Source organism: Canis aureus, chromosome 28 (assembly GCF_053574225.1).
Source record: "Canis aureus isolate CA01 chromosome 28, VMU_Caureus_v.1.0, whole genome shotgun sequence".
In the NCBI taxonomy this organism is placed as follows: domain Eukaryota; kingdom Metazoa; phylum Chordata; class Mammalia; order Carnivora; family Canidae; genus Canis; species Canis aureus.
In genome coordinates, this window is record NC_135638.1 from 5233293 (window position 1) to 5251008 (window position 17716).

At 41.5% G+C, this 17716-nt stretch overlaps 1 protein-coding gene across 1 annotated transcript in view; it reads right to left on the bottom strand.

Annotated features, from left to right (window-relative positions):
* Positions 1-17716, bottom strand: part of SLC26A7 (solute carrier family 26 member 7) — a 113216-nt gene that overhangs the window by 84415 nt on the left and 11085 nt on the right. Inside the window, exons 3-4 of the mRNA XM_077876295.1 lie at positions 2336-2446; positions 221-393 (exon numbers count right to left, since the gene is read on the bottom strand). Of these exons, the coding sequence (XP_077732421.1) occupies positions 221-393; positions 2336-2446 (284 nt within the window). The remainder of the gene's footprint in view (positions 1-220; positions 394-2335; positions 2447-17716) is intronic.

The following is a 17716-nucleotide window of genomic DNA, read 5'->3' on the forward strand; positions in this document are numbered from 1 at the left end:
TTCCTGGTAACTTTGATTTCTTGATTTTGATTCATTTGTTCAGTGAGCACTTACAGAGTAGCTACTCTATGTAGTAGACAGTATTTCCATAAAGATAAAACACATCTGCCCTTTAGCCGTCTAGAGAGACAAAAACATGATCATGAATAAAAGCAAAGCACCAACTGCCTTTCCTTCCACACTCTCCCTTTCTTCATTCCCAAGTCTCAGGACCACTTACCTGAATCACACCTCCCAAGAAGGAAACGGCTGCAGCAACACCAATCCTTTGCAGCTCGAAGTCCGACAAACCCAGAGTGCTTGTGTTACTCCGTGTGGTGAGGTTCCCACTGCTCAGTGGGACAAGCCGTTCCACTGCATTGCCTGATATTAAGGATGTCAAGGCGAAGGTGCCTAAAAACGGATGGTAGAGGGATGGGGAGGGAGGGAGATCTTCTATTAGTAACTGATTTAATAGTAATGGTTGGGTTCCACCATTAAAACTGAATCCATGGTGTAAAACCAAATACATCTATAGGAACCACTCTTCTCAGAACCCCCAACTCATCCACCCTTCACTCTATTCCATGGGAGAAGTAGAAACTTTCCTGCAAAATGCATATTCCTTCAACACACAGCCACACTCATCTACTTGCTCTTCCCAGGCCATACACTTTCCCACCTCTCTACAGACTTGCATAGAGAATGTCCTCAGGGCAGGAATTAAGATCACTGCTTAGACTTGTAGGCAAGTCCTCTATTTATCAATAATGTGACTTAAAGCACATTACTCTGAATATGCATTATCTCATCTATAAACCAGGGGTAATGATATCTACCTTTAAGGGGTTGGGGGAATATAAATGAGATGATAAATGTGAAAACCTCAGTTAGGCTCAGTGTTTAGCTGTTAGCTCTTCACTTCCCTTTTAGACCTACACAACTCATTTCAGACTTCTGACTTTTAAAACTATAGGATAATAATATTTTTAAAAGATTTTATTCATTTATTTGAGAGAGAGAGAGAGAGAAACACATGAGCGGAGGGAGGGCCAGAAGAAGAGGGAGAAGCAGACTCTGCTAGCAGGGAGCCTGACGTGGGGCTGGATCCCAGGACCCCGGGATCTTGAATGAAGGCAGATACTTAACCGACTGAGCCACCCAGGTGCCCCTGTAGGATAATAAATTTATCTTGTTTCAAGCCACTAAGCTCCTGGCAACTTGTTACATTAGAAACAGGAAACAAGAGTATTCAATAACACAAACTGACCACTGAAGAAATAGACACATACTTAGAGGCTGAGACCTTAAGTACACAAAATAAATAGAAATGCCTCTACAGATATTTCTAGTTAAAAGTATTTTTATCATTATAACCTTAATAACTAAGATTAAGAAAAAAAATAACTAAGATTAAGGTATCATTTTTGTAATAATAGTAACCTACTTATTATATCTTATGTAACAAGTACTAAATGAGACACAGTACATCAACCGTCTCATCTAATTATCACCACAATCATATGAATTTTTTTATTTCACTATCCAGAAAGCAGTAAATAGGCTTTCAAAATGTTGTCCAAGGATGTGCAAATAGCAAACAACAAAGGAGACATACACCTAGAACCATCTAAAACCCGGGTTTTTAACCAGTTTGCTCTATTATCACGGTGATACTTCACATTCTATTTAGTAATGCAGATGTAGGGCATTATGGAATCTAGCTTGGAAGAAACCTAAAAGATCATTTACTCCAAGTATCAATCACATAAAAAATGGTTTTCAATATTTGAGTAACTAAATTCTAGATAGCCTTTTCTTTCCCTCAAAGAGCTCACTTTCCCTCACTTCATTGTAAATTCAGAATATATGTCCCTCTCTTATGACCTTTTAACAACTTAAAAGTGCAAAGAATCTTTAAAATAACCTTGATTACATAATAATTCAGCAATAAGTCACAGTATATATTAGAAACGGAAAGTTAAATGTCTTGCCCTAATATTTGCTGTGGTTTTCAGAAGTAAAGTTAGAATTGCTTTGGAAATGTAATCAGCAACTAATGAGCAGTTATTTTTAAAAAAATGAATTATTTATTTTAGGAAGAGAGATAGTGTGCATGCACGCACACATGAACGTGGAGGGGAGGGGCAGAGGGAGAAAGTGTCTTAAGCAGTCTCCTTGCTCAGCGTGGAGCCCAGTGTGGGACTTGATCTTATGACCTTGAAATCACAACCTGAGCTGAAACCAAGAGTCAGAAGCTTAACCAACTATACCACCCAGGCAGCCCTCTACTGAGCACTTCTAAGTCCCTTTCATTAGTAACATGAGAAGCATAAATATAGACAGAAATTATTACCTGTGGCAACATGACGTCCCATTCCAAATATGGCATAAATGATGGCAGGAAATAGAGACCCATATAAACCGAACACTGGGTGCACAGATGAGAGAATCGCAAAGGCCAACCCTGTCAAGCAGACCCAGGTAATTAGGACCATCTTACAATTCCAAAGTTTATTTGTTTATTTATTTATTTATTTATTTATTTTTATTTAAAATTCAATTTGCCAACATATAACACCCAGTGCTCATCCCAACAACTCCAAAATTTAGTCTACTACAAAGTAGAATGGATATTGGGGTTTTTTTAATTACAAAAGAAACTATGACCTAATTATTCTACTTGCTCAATGAAATTCTAGCATTACTATCCTAAATAACAGGAAAGTCTCTCATTTAGTTCATATTTAAATTTCAATTCTAAAAACCATTATTTTTGGACCACTACCGTTCCCCTTGGTCACAGAGATGTCTGCAAGAAAACATTGGTTCAGAGAGTCTTTCTGGTAACAGTGATAACATCAGAAGCAAAATATCTCCACACACACTTCGAGAAGCATTTCTACTTTTTTTGTATCATTTTACTGGCACAGTAATAAATAATAAATAATCCCACAGCATCTGTGGGAGAGGTAGGATTACCAGCATTACTGCTGATGTTGAAAAAAAGATGAAAAGTTCAGGAAGGCTGGGCAAGCAGGACACACACTCAAGGCTGCCTTGTTGGCCACTGGCTGGCTGGCCTTAGACTGTACACGATGGCCGGGCTACGTGTGAACCTATGCACTTCCCATACTGGACCCAACCTATTTCAGATATAGTTTCTTAGAGTGAAAAAAATTAACTTTGTTTAGTCAAAGAGTAAGTAAGGAATAACCCATCGATGTTCATTTTTATTCCTCGTACACACTACTGCCTACATCATTTGTATGTTATATACACATAGAAAATCTTCTTAAAAATTTTTTTTAAAAATAAAATTTTCTTAGACATGTCCAAACAACCACTAACTAGAGGTTTAAATGTGACCACAATACATGTGCGCATGAGTTCATTACAGTGATCTTGCTTGTGGCCGGTCCTTGGCATTAAACAACTAGTTAAGCTAGGTTCTGATACATCCATTCAAGTCCACACAACATATTGAGAGACATGTGATTGAACATAATGCACTTTACAAGGTACAAAGAGATCTGAAGAAGGAGGTGGCATCAGAATCTAGATTATCTCAATATGAGGTTAATTCATTATTCACACTGTGGAGCCTGACAATACGGTTCCTAGATCAATATATTTTTTTTTTTTTTACTGTTTAACATTCACTGTTTTAAGTGTAATTTCTTTTTAAATAAGTAAACTGTAGCTATACATCAAATATTTTTTTAAACACGACCAGGCATTTTAGCTTTAATTAAAAACCATAAAAGGTCTCCCCGTGACTGTCCCTTTTTATTTTCAAAAACCCGTCTGGATTGATACTTACCTACGGTGTATTCCTAAATGTTTGGTGAAAATAAATAAAACGTGGTTATAGAAGAGTCAGTGGCAGAGACTGTTCTAGAATTCCATACACGCAGGATGAGAGGCAGCATTCTGGTTGTTGGGAAGGACAATGTTGAGCACTTCCCTGCCCCACCAGCAAGCCCCTTCTGGCATTTATAGCTTATGCAACCTTGTAAAAAGTGTACATCAGCCACACAGAAAGCTAGAAAATAATTTTTCTCTTTCATTTTCAGAATGAGTTACCTGAAAAAAATTACCTGACGAGAGATTGAACGCTGAGTGTTCCCAAGTAAGAAAGAAAATGTGGCCCCCATTTCAGAAGACCACCCAAATCTACCAAATCAATGATGGGGGCAAAGGGAAATTGTATGCAGCCTCTTTAACAAAAGCATCTTCGATAAATCACATGCACGCTAAGTTTTGATAAATGTGAGAGATATCAACAGGACAGGAGCTGCCCCATTTGGATACATTTTTATTTTATCTGCAATAGAAAATGTATAGACAGAGCCAGAAGCAGTGGGATCCTCACCTCTTGCCTTGTGAATAGCTACCTCTTTTTCTGTTTCCTTTATTATAAAAGTCCTTTCTCTCTCTCTCTCTCTCCCCCTCTGTTTCCCTCTCCCTCTCTCTCTGACTCTTTAATCCCCCGCAAATCTATGTATAGTAAAATCAGTTCAAAAACAGAGTTTCTTCAGATTTTATACTCTTATCAAATTAAAATGTATTCACATCGTGTAAAGCATGTTGAACCCAAGTCTTTAAGAGATCTCTAAACCAAAAATGTAAAATATTACTTCAGTAGATTCCTCTGCAAAAACAACCTTAAAAACCAGAAATCCTGTAGACACTTCCTTCATCTCATCCCACACTGATGCTGAGCTTTCCCTTCGAGCAGCAGTGTTTCACCCCCAGCCAGAATCTGTTTCTCTGCGAAAACGGCCATGAACAATGGCCAAAATAAAAGAGGAATGGATGAATGCAGATAAATGGTGCTTTAAGATGTCAAATACTCCTTCCCCAAATAAGAACCAGAAAACCCAAGCCATCCCTCCCCATACATCTCCAAAAAGCACAGAGGGCTGGATAAAGTGTTCATATTCTGATTCATTTATTATTCTGGGTCATAAAATAAGCCACAGACATATTTTCATCCATGCACACTCACACAGCTAAAATATGGTAAATATTTCATTTATTTTATATGGTAAAGCACCATATTAAAAATACGGTGAAATAATTTTCACCAAAAATGGTGAAAATACTAACTAGTTTCAGTCACTTAAAAATTACCAGCATTATCTACACTCTTCTTCCCCCCCCACCTTTTTTTTTTTTAAGATTTTATTTATTTATTCATGAGAGACACAGAGAGAGGCAGAGACATAGAGGGAGAAGCGGGCTCCATGCAGGAAGCCCGATGTGGGACTCGATCCTGGGACTCCAGGATCACGCCCTGGGCCAAAGGCAGATGCTCAACTGCTAAGCCACCCAGGGATCCTTCTTCTCCCCTTTCGATACATTAAGAGCAAGATCACAACCCTCTAACTCTATTTTGGGGAGGAAATACTGCAAATGCTAACAGATACTTGTATTACCTAATCTAACTTAAGTTAGAGGAGAAGCAAGACAACAAAAAAAAGCATCAAGAAATAAAAACACAATAAGTATCAGGCCAAAGGGTGCCAAAAGGGGGTAGGGCGGAAACAGAGAGCAAAAGGGGAGGGGGGCAGAGAGAGAGAGATTAGATTGGAGGAGGGAGCCCAAACCTCGAGGTCCTTAGAGAGCTGATCATTTTTAAAGATCAAAAATCATATATCAGTAATGCAAGTCTGATATAAACACAGAAGAATGGCCACTTTCTGAAGGCTCTGAAGGATGCAGTTTTTAAGAAAACTTGTTCTGTAGGTATAGTGATGGTTATTAGGGCACAGAAACAGAACCGATGCCTTCTTGCCACATCAACTTCACCGGTAGTTTCGGGGCTTGTGAACACTACCAAACATTCGAGGGGCCCTGAGCACGAAGCCCAACATTTCCCACCATTCACCTTGGCCCTCCCACCCAGGCAGGCTGCAGTGCCCAAGGCTTCCCTGAACACCGGGCCTGACCCCTGAGCGAGGAGCACGAAAGCAGGTAGGTCTCTGCCTCTGCTCCTCCCGTAAGCTCTTGGCTGAAATGGCTAGAAAGCCACACAGCACCTGGGGAGGAAGAGAACTGTGTAGCACAGAGAAGTTGATGCTTAATACTTTAAGAGACAGATTTCTATTTCCATGTCAGCCGTGTTATCTGGATAATACAAGACAGCGATTATTCAGAAAAATCAGAGAAACCTGGAACTGCAAAAAGATCATGTCTAGAAATTAAGAAATGTGTTGGAAGCTGGGGGTGGGTGCAGGGGTTACACACGGGGAGACACTCTGTTGGAGACTCTATGTGTGGTTGGCTTAGTGACCTCACCTGTTCATTCTGAGGTCAGGCAGCTAGGACTCAGCAGCACAGGTTTTACTCCCCTTAGAACTGTGGTCAACATCTTTTAAAACTCTGTGAATCGAGTTTCTATGAGAAGTAATACCACTGAATTGTCTCATTAATCTCTCCAACTTCTAGTACACAGGAAAGAAAATATTTGCACAAGTATCAAGGAGGCTGAACCTAGGCTGATGGGCTAATGCAGAGACCGTAGCAGCTCCTGGTCCCTGCACCCAGCCTGGATCTAACTGAAGCTGGTGCCTTTTCCACTCAGCACTTTGTGCAAATTAGAGAAAGGTGCTCCCTGCTGGGTGATCAACCTCACCTTATTTTTTTTTTAAGATTTTTATTTATTTATTCATTCATAAAAGACACAGGGAGAGAGAGAGAGGCAGAGACACAGGCAGAGGGAGAAGCAGAATCCATGCAGGGAGCCTGACATGGGACTATCTCAGGTCTCTAGGATCAGGCCCCAGGCGGAAGGCGGCACTAAACCACTGAGCCACCCGGGCTGCCCTAAACCCCACCTTATTTGTGACCTGTGACTGAGGAACTGTCCTGTCCCTCAGAAAAGCATGGATACCTTTAGCTAGTCTTCTGCAAAGAAAAAAAAAAGGGGGGGGGGGAAGCTTTTAGTTTAGTCCCTCTTAGAATCCTGCTAAAGCACCGTATTCAATTTGTTTTAAGTTGCCAAGCAGAAAGCAAACATTACTTTCCAATTCTAAATGTCAGGCCCAGAGATGACTTGCTGAATCCGGAGATGATAGAAGAGGAACTCTAGGGTCTGAGATATTTATTTTAAAACCAAAGCCGAGATCCTTATCCTAATAAGTCATACCACTTAATAAATTATAGCATTATCCAAATGGCATCACCCTCCCCCAGTAAGGATAGTTCCTAGGAGTAAAAGCTAATAACAAAAGCTTAATTATTTCTTATGAACGTCTGGGGGGGGTTGGGATAGGAGGTAGCAGAGTGATGTCATGAATACTGAGCATTAGAAATATTTTTGTGTGCATTTCAGAACTTACTCGGAGCCCAGAATCGCTAAAGATAGAAGCTCTTAAATGTTCTCATTCCAAAGAGTAAGGACTAAGCACCAGTAATCCCATGACTATAAGAGAAAGTGTTCAGAATTTAGAGAAAGCACTAAGGACAAGACTCAAAGAAAAGAAGCGAAAAGCTCCAATCCTCTGCTGCATTCCTTAATCACCGATTTGAGGTTCTTATGATTAGCCTTTTTAATGAAAATGCAAGGACAGCTTGTACGGACAAAGGAAATGGAGCCCAAGGTGATCCTGAGGTACTTGTCCAGGTTAACAGCTAAAAAGGAGAAATTGCTACCTAATGAAATGAGGTGTCCTGCGGTTCTGTTCTCCTCTCTTCCCTCCCTCACTGTCTCTCCTAACCCCCATCTCTCTCCTCCCCACCTCTCCTTTCCTCCTTCTCTATTTTTTTAGAGATTGTATTTACTTAAAGATCTTATTTATTTGAGAGAACTACAGGGAGAGCACGAGCCCAGGGGAGGGGTGGAGGGAGAGGGAGAAGCAGACTCCCCGCCGAGCAGGGAGCCCACACAGGCTCAACGTGGGCCTCGATCCCAGGACCCTGAGATCATTACCTGAGAGGAAGGCAGACACTTAACCGACCGAGCCACCCAGGCACCCCTCTCTTTCTCTATTTTTAAGGTAATCTCGTATTTTCTGATTCAGAGAAGGTGGTAGAAACATCCGGAATCAAGACATTGGGACACTGGGAAGATAAGAATATTGAATCCCTACAAATGGCCTATCAGCTACACATTTTAGCTCCTCTTCAAAATGAAGTCATTTGTCCCAGGGGTAGAAGCAAAATTGGTACATTTATAAATCGAATAATGAAAAGTAACTTAAACTATGTGGCCACACACACACACACACACACACACACACCAAATCAGGACTCACACGCAGTGTGGGATGTTTCTGGGCCGAACAGAGAGAATTTGCACGTCACACAGACGACCAACATTTAGGTCCTCAAGAGAAGCAAAGCCTAGACGTGCCTTCGCTCCATCCATGGATTCTAAAAGGGAAAACCTCTGGGTCCTTACAAATCTAAGTTGACTAGTTACCACCGACACCTACGTACTGCTGAGAATATTGACTTCTCAATTTTAGATAGAACCTTCGTTTGTAGGGCAAACTACATGGACAGCTACCCCACACTGACCAAAGCCACCACCATAGTTTGAATTGAATTCTTCCTGAGTCAGATTTCACTGCCAAGGAGGTACGTATGGAGCCCCCCCAAAGCCTCAGTATCTCTGTCCCTCCTCTACTCCTGCAGGACGGAATCCCTGTCTGCAACATGGGAAAAATGTCACCACCTGCCCTCTGGCTGAACAGGTCATTAGTTTCTGTGATAAAACATTTGCAGTTTTTAGCCACCCATCTCCAGTCTCCCTTCTTTTGGTAGCAGGACACCAATTTCCTTCAGGAAGTCCTTCCTCCCACCCAAAGAGCAAGGGCTGAGAAAGGGCAGTTGACCTCTGCCCCAAGCCCATGGCTCAGCCTGGCCAATCGGGGATTTGCATCCCCTTCACCAAAGCATCTGGTTTAGAGAAGGACATGGGATGTATGTATGTTTTGTGAAATTCCATTACATCTTTATTGGAATTCATTATTAAATGAATAATAATTACTTAAGAATGTATAGCTGACACTGTGTATTAAAATACCTTGTGTAGTAATTAAATATGGAAATGACCTGAGTTGTCGTCAATATGGAGACCATTAGATGAATTTTGGTATAACAGAACGATGGAATATTATCCAGCTATTAAAAAGAATGAGTTAGACCCATATCCATTCATCTGGAGACATGTCCATTATATATCGTTAGACATGACAAACAAGTTGTAGGTATATATTTTCTATGTAGTATGTTGTGTAAAAATCCAAGGAAGAGGTTATACATCTTTTTCCACACCCTTGAAACTTTTTTCCCTTGTACATTAAGTTTATAAACCTATACAACTTACACATTTTTGATAGAGACTTTGGAAAGCAACCTTAACATTATCCTGAATGTTGGAGAAGTCATCAGTTTTGTTTTGTTTTTTCTTAATGGAAGCAAGGTGGTGATTTTTTTTTTTTCAAGGTGGTGATTTTTAAGTGATCACTCTGGCAGTTACGTGGAAGACACATACAATGGGTGGAAAGAGGAAGAGGTAGGGGGCTACCGCCAATATCCAGGTAGAGGAGTAGAGAAAGGAAGTACAGTTCCATCTAAGGAGGCATTACACACAGTCCAAAAAAAAAAACAAAAATCAGTTCCTGGGCCCAATGGCCTTATCACAGCGCACTTTCTTGCCAGAACATGTCACAGGGCCAAAGGTGACTGGATGTGAGGGGACGTGACAGGAAGTCCGTATAAGAATGCGAACATCCTGGGCTAGGCCCGAAGAGCTGGGCAGGTTAGCCTAAGAAAGCTGAAGCAGCCAACACCCAAACTGAGGGAGTAAAGGAACTGTCAGATGCATAAGAAGAGAATTAGGAGAAAAGAGCGTTGAGCAGCCAAGGCCAACATCTGTGGCAATTCCATAGAAACAGCATACGTGACAAAAAGAACAAAAGCACTCCTGGGGGCCAGTAAAAAAGATAAAGTTACAGCGTAAAATTAGCTACAAAGGTGAATATTTATTTACACTGGGAAATCACACTAAATTATAAATTCTAAAAAGCTGACAAACTCCATGATCGAATATCCATAAAAAATAATATATTATTTTTTTATCACAAACTGCCTGATTACAGCTCTATACTCCTTTTTCCCCTTATAATTTTAGGCTGGCTATTGTCTGAACACTTCTTCATCTGACAATGATTTTTGTAATTTTTCGTATAGAGAGAATGGAAAGATACATTTGGCTTTCTTCTTGCACATCAGACATTTCTAACACATCATTTCAGGCGTTCTCGGCCTCGCCGGTCTCTCGTAGCTCTGCAGGGGCTGTCTGACTTCACGCAGTGCCATTTGACAGCTTCTCTTTTTCTCAGCCTGGTGCTTCTCTGTTGACACCTGCTCAGCGATTCTGTTACTGCCCAGACGCCCGCATGTCAGCTCAGAGGAGCACCCAAGGGGTGAGCCTTTGGCCGATGACAGAGTAAACTAGTGGACACACGTTTCCTCATTTCTCCCAACTGAAAGATCGTCTGGAGGTGCAGCTGAGACCTTGCTGGGGGCACAGCCCCCGTGGCAGAGCCATGGGACACCCTTGGAGGTAGGCAGCCCCATTTGGGGGATCCTCTGGCTCTCTCCCTCACAATCCCCCCCTCCTGCCCTCTGCCCTTGCATTCCCTAATCACAAAGTTGCACAGAATCTCTCTGACTCGGGCTCCAATTTTTGGGGAATCAGACTAAAGTAACCATCGTGTATTTTTGGTTTTTTATCACTGATAGATTAGAAATTTTTATTTTAGCTGTGTAACTAATTACTAATATCACGTATAACTCAAACTGTCAAGTTGAGAAAGGCTCTTTTGAGATTCTTGATAGCTCTAAGATTTCAGGGCATTTTCAGTTTTCTTGTGCACAAACTTAAATATGATTTGAGAACTGCCGACGCTTATTAACTAGTTTCTTAACAATGCCCTTGTTACACCACTGTCCAATTGCTTTTATTTGATCTCTGTCAGCGTCAGCCATTGGCGGCAACTTCCTTTTAGCCAGATTCCCCCCAAGCATCTGCAGCCATTCCAGGGCCACTGGACATAAGAGGCGCCAGCCAAAGGAAGCTGAGTTGGGAAGAGGCAGTTAATCAGCTTCTGTTAAAATATCTCACTTTGAGGATTTTACAAAAATACATGACCGTGTGAAGACAACTGACCTTGGAAGGGGCACAAGCAAATAGAGATGCAGCATTGAACAGGATGGATAGGAAGCACGGAAATACAAGCATGATGTGTTCTTTTTTTTTTTTTTTAAGATTTTATTTATTCATGAGAGACACAGAGAGGGGCAGAGACACAGGCAGAAGGAGAAGCAGGCTCCATGCAGGGAGCCCGACGTGGGACTCGATCCCGGGACCCCAGGATCACCTCCTGGGCCCAAGGCAGGCGCTCAACCGCTGAGCCACCCAGGGATCCCCATAATGTGGTCTGTATGTGAATTACCAAGGGCCATGGAGGACGATTAGTCAGCCCCCACTTGAGAGAAGTGTTCTGGGGGATGATGCCCTTGAGTGAGAGCGAGAGCTTTTAAGAAAGACAAACAGGTTGAGGGGATATCTTGTGACGTTTGGGAGAGTGGATTTTTATTCTCTAAGGAAGAGGGGTTCCTAAGGGTGCACTGGTAAAGGCTGGCCATGAGCTATCCCTGGAAGCACAAGCCAGGGAGGATGCCACACACTGTGTATCGGAGGAAGAAAAGGGGAAGGAGGAATGACCAAGAAAGGGTCTGATTTCCTGTCGTGATCAAGGACCACAGGAGCCAGAGGCAAGGGTCCAAGTGTCAACCCAAGTACACGCCACACATGCCATTTCTTTGTTTCTTCTTATGGTACTGCCTTCGGACTCCGAGACCCACTAATTAGGAAGAGAAAGAGACTGCAACAGTGGCCCCTGGGTTCCTGGGCTTGAAGTAGGTCCGTTTGAAAGACTTTCTCCGGGTCACTTCCATCCTCTAATATTCTTAATACTAGAGCTGTTGACCTTACTATATTCAAAACTGTAATTTTCAAGGGGTGGGGGGAAAAGAAGTAATCCCTTAGCTTTGGCGACATAATCACATAAATAAACGTCAGACCCTGGCATGTGAGATTATATCACTCTTCAGGCTGTGGTGGTTTAAATCACTTCAAAACTGGATTATGCGCCGGCACCATGCTCTGAAAGGGTTAATTCAGTACTTAAAGATAATCCAGCTACTTCCAGAAAGGATTCGTGAGCTCACCAGTTTCAAGTGGCTAAGTGTGTTAAGAGCAAACAGTGAGGCCCACATGAAAATGAGCAACTGTGGGTGCAGAGGGAAGGCACACGTAGCTAATCTCCGACTCCCAACCAAACTGGGGAGCCCTCGTCTACGCAGACCAGCGCATGCAGCCACGTCCAGCCTGGTTTTCCCTTCTGCCTAAGGCAGCCTCAGAGGCCGAGGCAGCTTGGCCACACAAACCGGATCAAAGCGATAATGATCCTCCTGTCTGCACAGCGCCATCCTCCAGCAATACCCCCACGTTTACACGCAACGAGCTAAATGAGAATGATCACGAACCCACGGGATACAGAGAGTCATTAATATGGTCCTTCACCCGGTCGTGGACGTCAGCGCTGGCTCCCGGGCACTGAGACCCACACAGAATGATGCGGGGAGCCTAAAATGCTAATTTGGCTATTTGGCATCTCTTCCCATTCCCTTTTGGATTTGTTTCCATTTTTGTTTGTTTTTTGTTTTTTGTTTTTTTTTAGCTGGGTGGGCAAGGAAGGAAAGAGAAGTGGGAAAGAGACGGAATGTGTGCACGTTCATGCATAGAGCAGCTGCGGGTGTTCGGTGGCATCTGTCTAGCAGATAGATGGTATCCGTAGTAGCTGCAAGTAAGATGTGAGGCACGCATCCTGGCAAATTTGGGAGGGCACCCTCAACATTTTGTAGGATGCCTAGAATTTCTCTCATTTAATTGTTTTGGAAGATTTCAGGCAAAACTGATTTTTTCCATCTTCTCACCTTCCTTTTACCTTCAAGCAGCAGAGCTAAAACCTACACATAGGAAAACATCTGCCTCGAATGAAACACGTACTATGTGCCATGCACTTGAGATACATCGATTAACGACCCAGATAAAAATCTCCAGCCTCTCGGGAGCTTACATTCTCATGGGAAATAGATGATAGCGATACAGGCACGGAAATAACAGCATTTATTTATTAAACACTTCTTTTGTGCTCGGTTCTGTGCTGAGCATTTTATTTTCTCTCATTTAATCTCCAAAGTAACTCTATGTACTAGTGTTATTATTCCCCTTGTGCATATAGGAAGACTTACAGCAGCTAAAGAACTTGACCAAGTGATGTCGCTGGAATTCAAAATTGAGGTCTTTCTGATAGTTATTCTGTAAGTACTTAAACCTTTTGCTGTGCACCCAAATCCATTTTCAATTTCGTTAGAGATAGGAAGGAACCTGATGTATAAACTCTAAGGCTCTTGCCTGAACCAAACAATTATAGGTGCAGATTAGAGAATGATCAATATGGTCAAAGTTGAGAGAAGATAGAAAAATATGCAACCCATAGTCACAGAACGTTTTATTGGAAGGTAAGAATTGAAGGAGGAGTTGAGGATAGTAAGAATTTTTTTCCACAAGTTGCCCTCGGTCCTGAAGAGTCGTATCATTAAATATATTTTCCAGGGCTCTTGTCAAAGTTCACATTTTTGGTTTATTTTTTATGCCCTGGCAAGTCTATGTTTCATACGTACATTTTACCATGTCAACCACACTCTCCTTAGAACTCTGACCCCCTGGCTCCCAGAGCGCTGTGATGCTCAGGGACCACGTCTTCTCGAGAATTCCCTTTTGCTAGCTCCTTGGCCACTTAAATGTCAGTGTTCCCCAAAATTGCTTCCATTCTGATTTCTCTTTTTGTTCTACAAACAAATCATTAATTTTCCCATCGAACTCCACGGCTATAGTCTCTCCCGAATAGAATTTCTCCTAACTAGTCTTTCCTAACTATTCACTTGCCTCTGCCAGTATGTAATATAAGCTGCTGCCAGAGTGATTATTCAGGAACACAAATCTTTGTCATATCCTGGCATCCCTCTAGATACACCAAGGCTCTCCATCATCTTGGAAAATAAAACTCAAACACTTTGGCCATGTCCATTCAAGCCTTTTATGATCTGGGCCCTGCTACCCTTTCCAGATACAACTCCCACCAAACTGGGTTACTAATGAGTATTTAAACAAACTGTGTATTTTTATTCTTCTTACCCTCACATATGTTTTTCTCCTGTTTGTATTGCCCTTCATCTATGGACTACTTGGGAGACTATTATTTAGCCTTCAACATGTAGTCAAAGTATAACTTCCTCTTGAAACTTTCCCTAAGAATAAACCTCAACCCCACTCTAGCAAGAGTTGATCATGCTATCAATGCTATTACCATACCGAACATATTCTTCATTTGTACTATTACCAAAATTATTATAATTATTTGCTTTTCTGTCTAGGTCTCCAATTAGATTGTGAGATCTATTGTTAAGGAAGATAATAAAAATTACTTCCATTTATAAGTAAGCTATTATGTGTCAAGCAAAGTACTGGAATCCTTTTCATGGGGGCTCTGATAAAAACAGAAAGGGTCTTAAAAATGAACTGTTACATTTACCCAGATTTACCAGATACTCAATTTGTCCAGGATATGAGGAGAGAAACAAAGGGCCAAAGATAAAGAAAGGTACTGGTTATCAGGCGGATGAGGACATAAGCAAAGTCAAGTGGCCAAGAAACTGTAAACAGTTCAGGAAATAAGGTTAAGAAGCAGCTCATTGGGATCCCTGGGTGGCTCAGCGGTTTGGCACCTGCCTTTGGCCCAGGGCGCGATCCGGAGTCCCGGGATCCAGTCCCTGGAGCCTGCTTCTCCCTCCTCCTGTGTCTCTGCCTCTCTCTCTCTCTCTCTCTCTCTCTCATAAATAAATCTTTAAAAAAAAAAAAAAAAAGAAGCAGCTCATTGCAGAGGTCAGTACCAACCCATGGGTATGGAAGGCAAACCACACTGGGCAGAGTATGACTGGGAGCATTAAGACTTCTGATAGGTTCTGACGCTCTTTCCCCTTGACACTCTACCGGAGTAAATGTGAACAGGAATTGCCCCACGGCATCTTTCAGTGTTTTTTCTGAGGACCAAGTTTCTATAACATCCGTCTAGACAAAACACTGGACCAGGGAGCAGCAGAGGGCAAGAACTTTCCTCCTACTTTACATTAACTGCTGGCTAATGCTTCTTCTTCTCACTGCCTCCCATGGGCTCAAGTCCACCCACTGAAATATGAAGCCTGCTCATATACTGGGTAGAAAATTAGAAAAGACTTGGAGATTTGTCCGTGCTGCTGGCTTCTTAGACCATAACTCACACCCTTCTTACCCCAGAATCTTGGACTCGGGTCCTAATTTGCTCCTGTATTTCACCTTAGCTTCTGCCACTTTATTCCCCAGGTTTACCTTTTGTGTCCTGCTCCCGTTGGTTGGCATCCAGGTGCTAAACTTTATACCCACCAGGATGAATTTGTATGTCTTAGTTAACCTTCCTGAACCTGACCTCAATTCGACCTCTCAAATATCTTGATTCTATCCCCCTCTCTCCAGTTACAGCTACAACCTCAGCTCAAGCGGTAGACCAGAAGTTCTCAGACCTTTTCTCCCCACCACCCTGTACCTCCCTCACCCAAGAGGAGGGCTGCTAATTGGAGAGGTCAAAGTTGAACACTCTGATGAGGACACATTTCTTTTTTTTTTTTTTTAATTTTAATTCCAGTATATTTAACATACAGTGTTACTTTCAGGTATACAACATAGTGATTCAACAACCTCCTACACTACTCAACATTTCATAGCGATAAGTGTACTCATAATTCAAGGACACATTTCTTGATGGGCACAGGTATATCCACACATGTACATTTTTCTCTCTATTTCTTAATCCATGCTGTTAATATAATAAAAAGCCCAGGGCCTGGCTCAAGGTAAGCTCTGATATATCTTTCTCTTGCTATCTTTTCACAAGCACATTCAAACCTTAGCTTTACAAGAAAGAACACCTCTTTGATCTCAGGTCTAAGTTGTTTTTAGTACAATCCAGCTTAGCTTTTTTTTTTTTTCTTTTTTTAACTTTTTTTTTGTTCAGCTTAGCTTTAAACACTAATGCAGCAGATAAAGTGGGACACTGGTTGCCATTCCCTAAATGTTACCTGTGTATATAGTTCCCTTGAGATCCTCTCTGGAGAAGGAATGATTAGCGGGACTTGATTTCTTAAAATGCCATTTCATATAATACCCTATGTCTATACCAACCAAGTCTTGACCACTTTTTAAGACTGCCACTTGGGTCTCTATGTTGGTCCAGTTTTCACCACCGACTATTCATTTCACGTCATGTTATATGGATGGGCTTGTACTACTTTTCAGGTTCCTAAATAAAAACACAGAATTCTTTGGCAGCTGCCTCGGTTATACAACCTACTCACAGCCGAAAGTGGCTGAAACCAATACTCCACAAACTTTCATTAAGAAAATGTTCCCACCCTTACATACCCACACCAGATTGAGATCTTCAAGGCTGAATAACAAGATCATATTCTCATATACTTTGTACAAATTTCTGAGGAAGGAAAAATAATAAGGCCCTTGTGGGCTGGATTGTTGTCTTATACTTCTCTGTCTCTTTCCAAGAACATAGCAAAAGACTGTGTATTCTTTCAATTGAAATATTTCTATTGAAAAATGAATAAAGCACCCTAGGAAGACAGATTAGTATTCTTGAAAACAAAATAATTAGGTGGCAGTAGGTACTTCCAAGAACTACACATAAGAAATCAAACCCAAACTGTGTGGGTAGTGATGAAAGTTTATTTCCCTCTGGTAACTGGTTTGTGGTGGTCTTAGAATTGTTATTAGCAAACCACAGTATAATCAGCTGTCTGATTCATAGCATCAGTGGGTTCGGGGCTAAGCAATATTACAAGTGGGTCTCCCAGAGTAAATTTACATATATTCTAGAACCATAACTACATGCAAATAAAATTCCTACAGACACACATTCTCTAGGTTCACAGACAAAGATTGTTAATCAAATATCATTGGTTCTAATCGCTGGAGGGATTAAGGCAAATCACATCATTCTTTCATACCATAATACATGGTTTGTTATACAGGTGAGAGCTTCCAAGAGTAAAAATAAAAAATTACCATGACCAAGAAGCTTCAGGATCAACAGCCCTACAGGCTGATAACACAGAAACAGTATGGGACTGAAAGTTTCCATGGGGAGAATAGCCACCAAAAGGAGAGTGAACATTGGGAAATTCTGTCCTGTCATCTCAAATATGATTTTTTGCTGTCAGCAAACATTTGAGTACCTCCTAGGTACCTCATACTTTGATAGGAGCTGAACGGGTTTCCTAGGAAAACCCTTCATTGCTGAAACCAGGATGGTTGATTACCCAGACTATAAATAGCCCCTGCCCTCAAGGAACTTACAACTCTAGAGAGAAATCAAAATATAAATCAAAAACAAATGCAATAGATAGTTAAGTAGATAAGTAAGAGTACTAGGAGAACAAAATAGAGGTATCAAGTGCTTTGTGAAAGCCTATAATTCTCAGTCCTAGCTGCTCATTTTACTTCACTTTTTAAAATTAGTATTAGTTGAGGAAGCTAACTAAGGCCCAG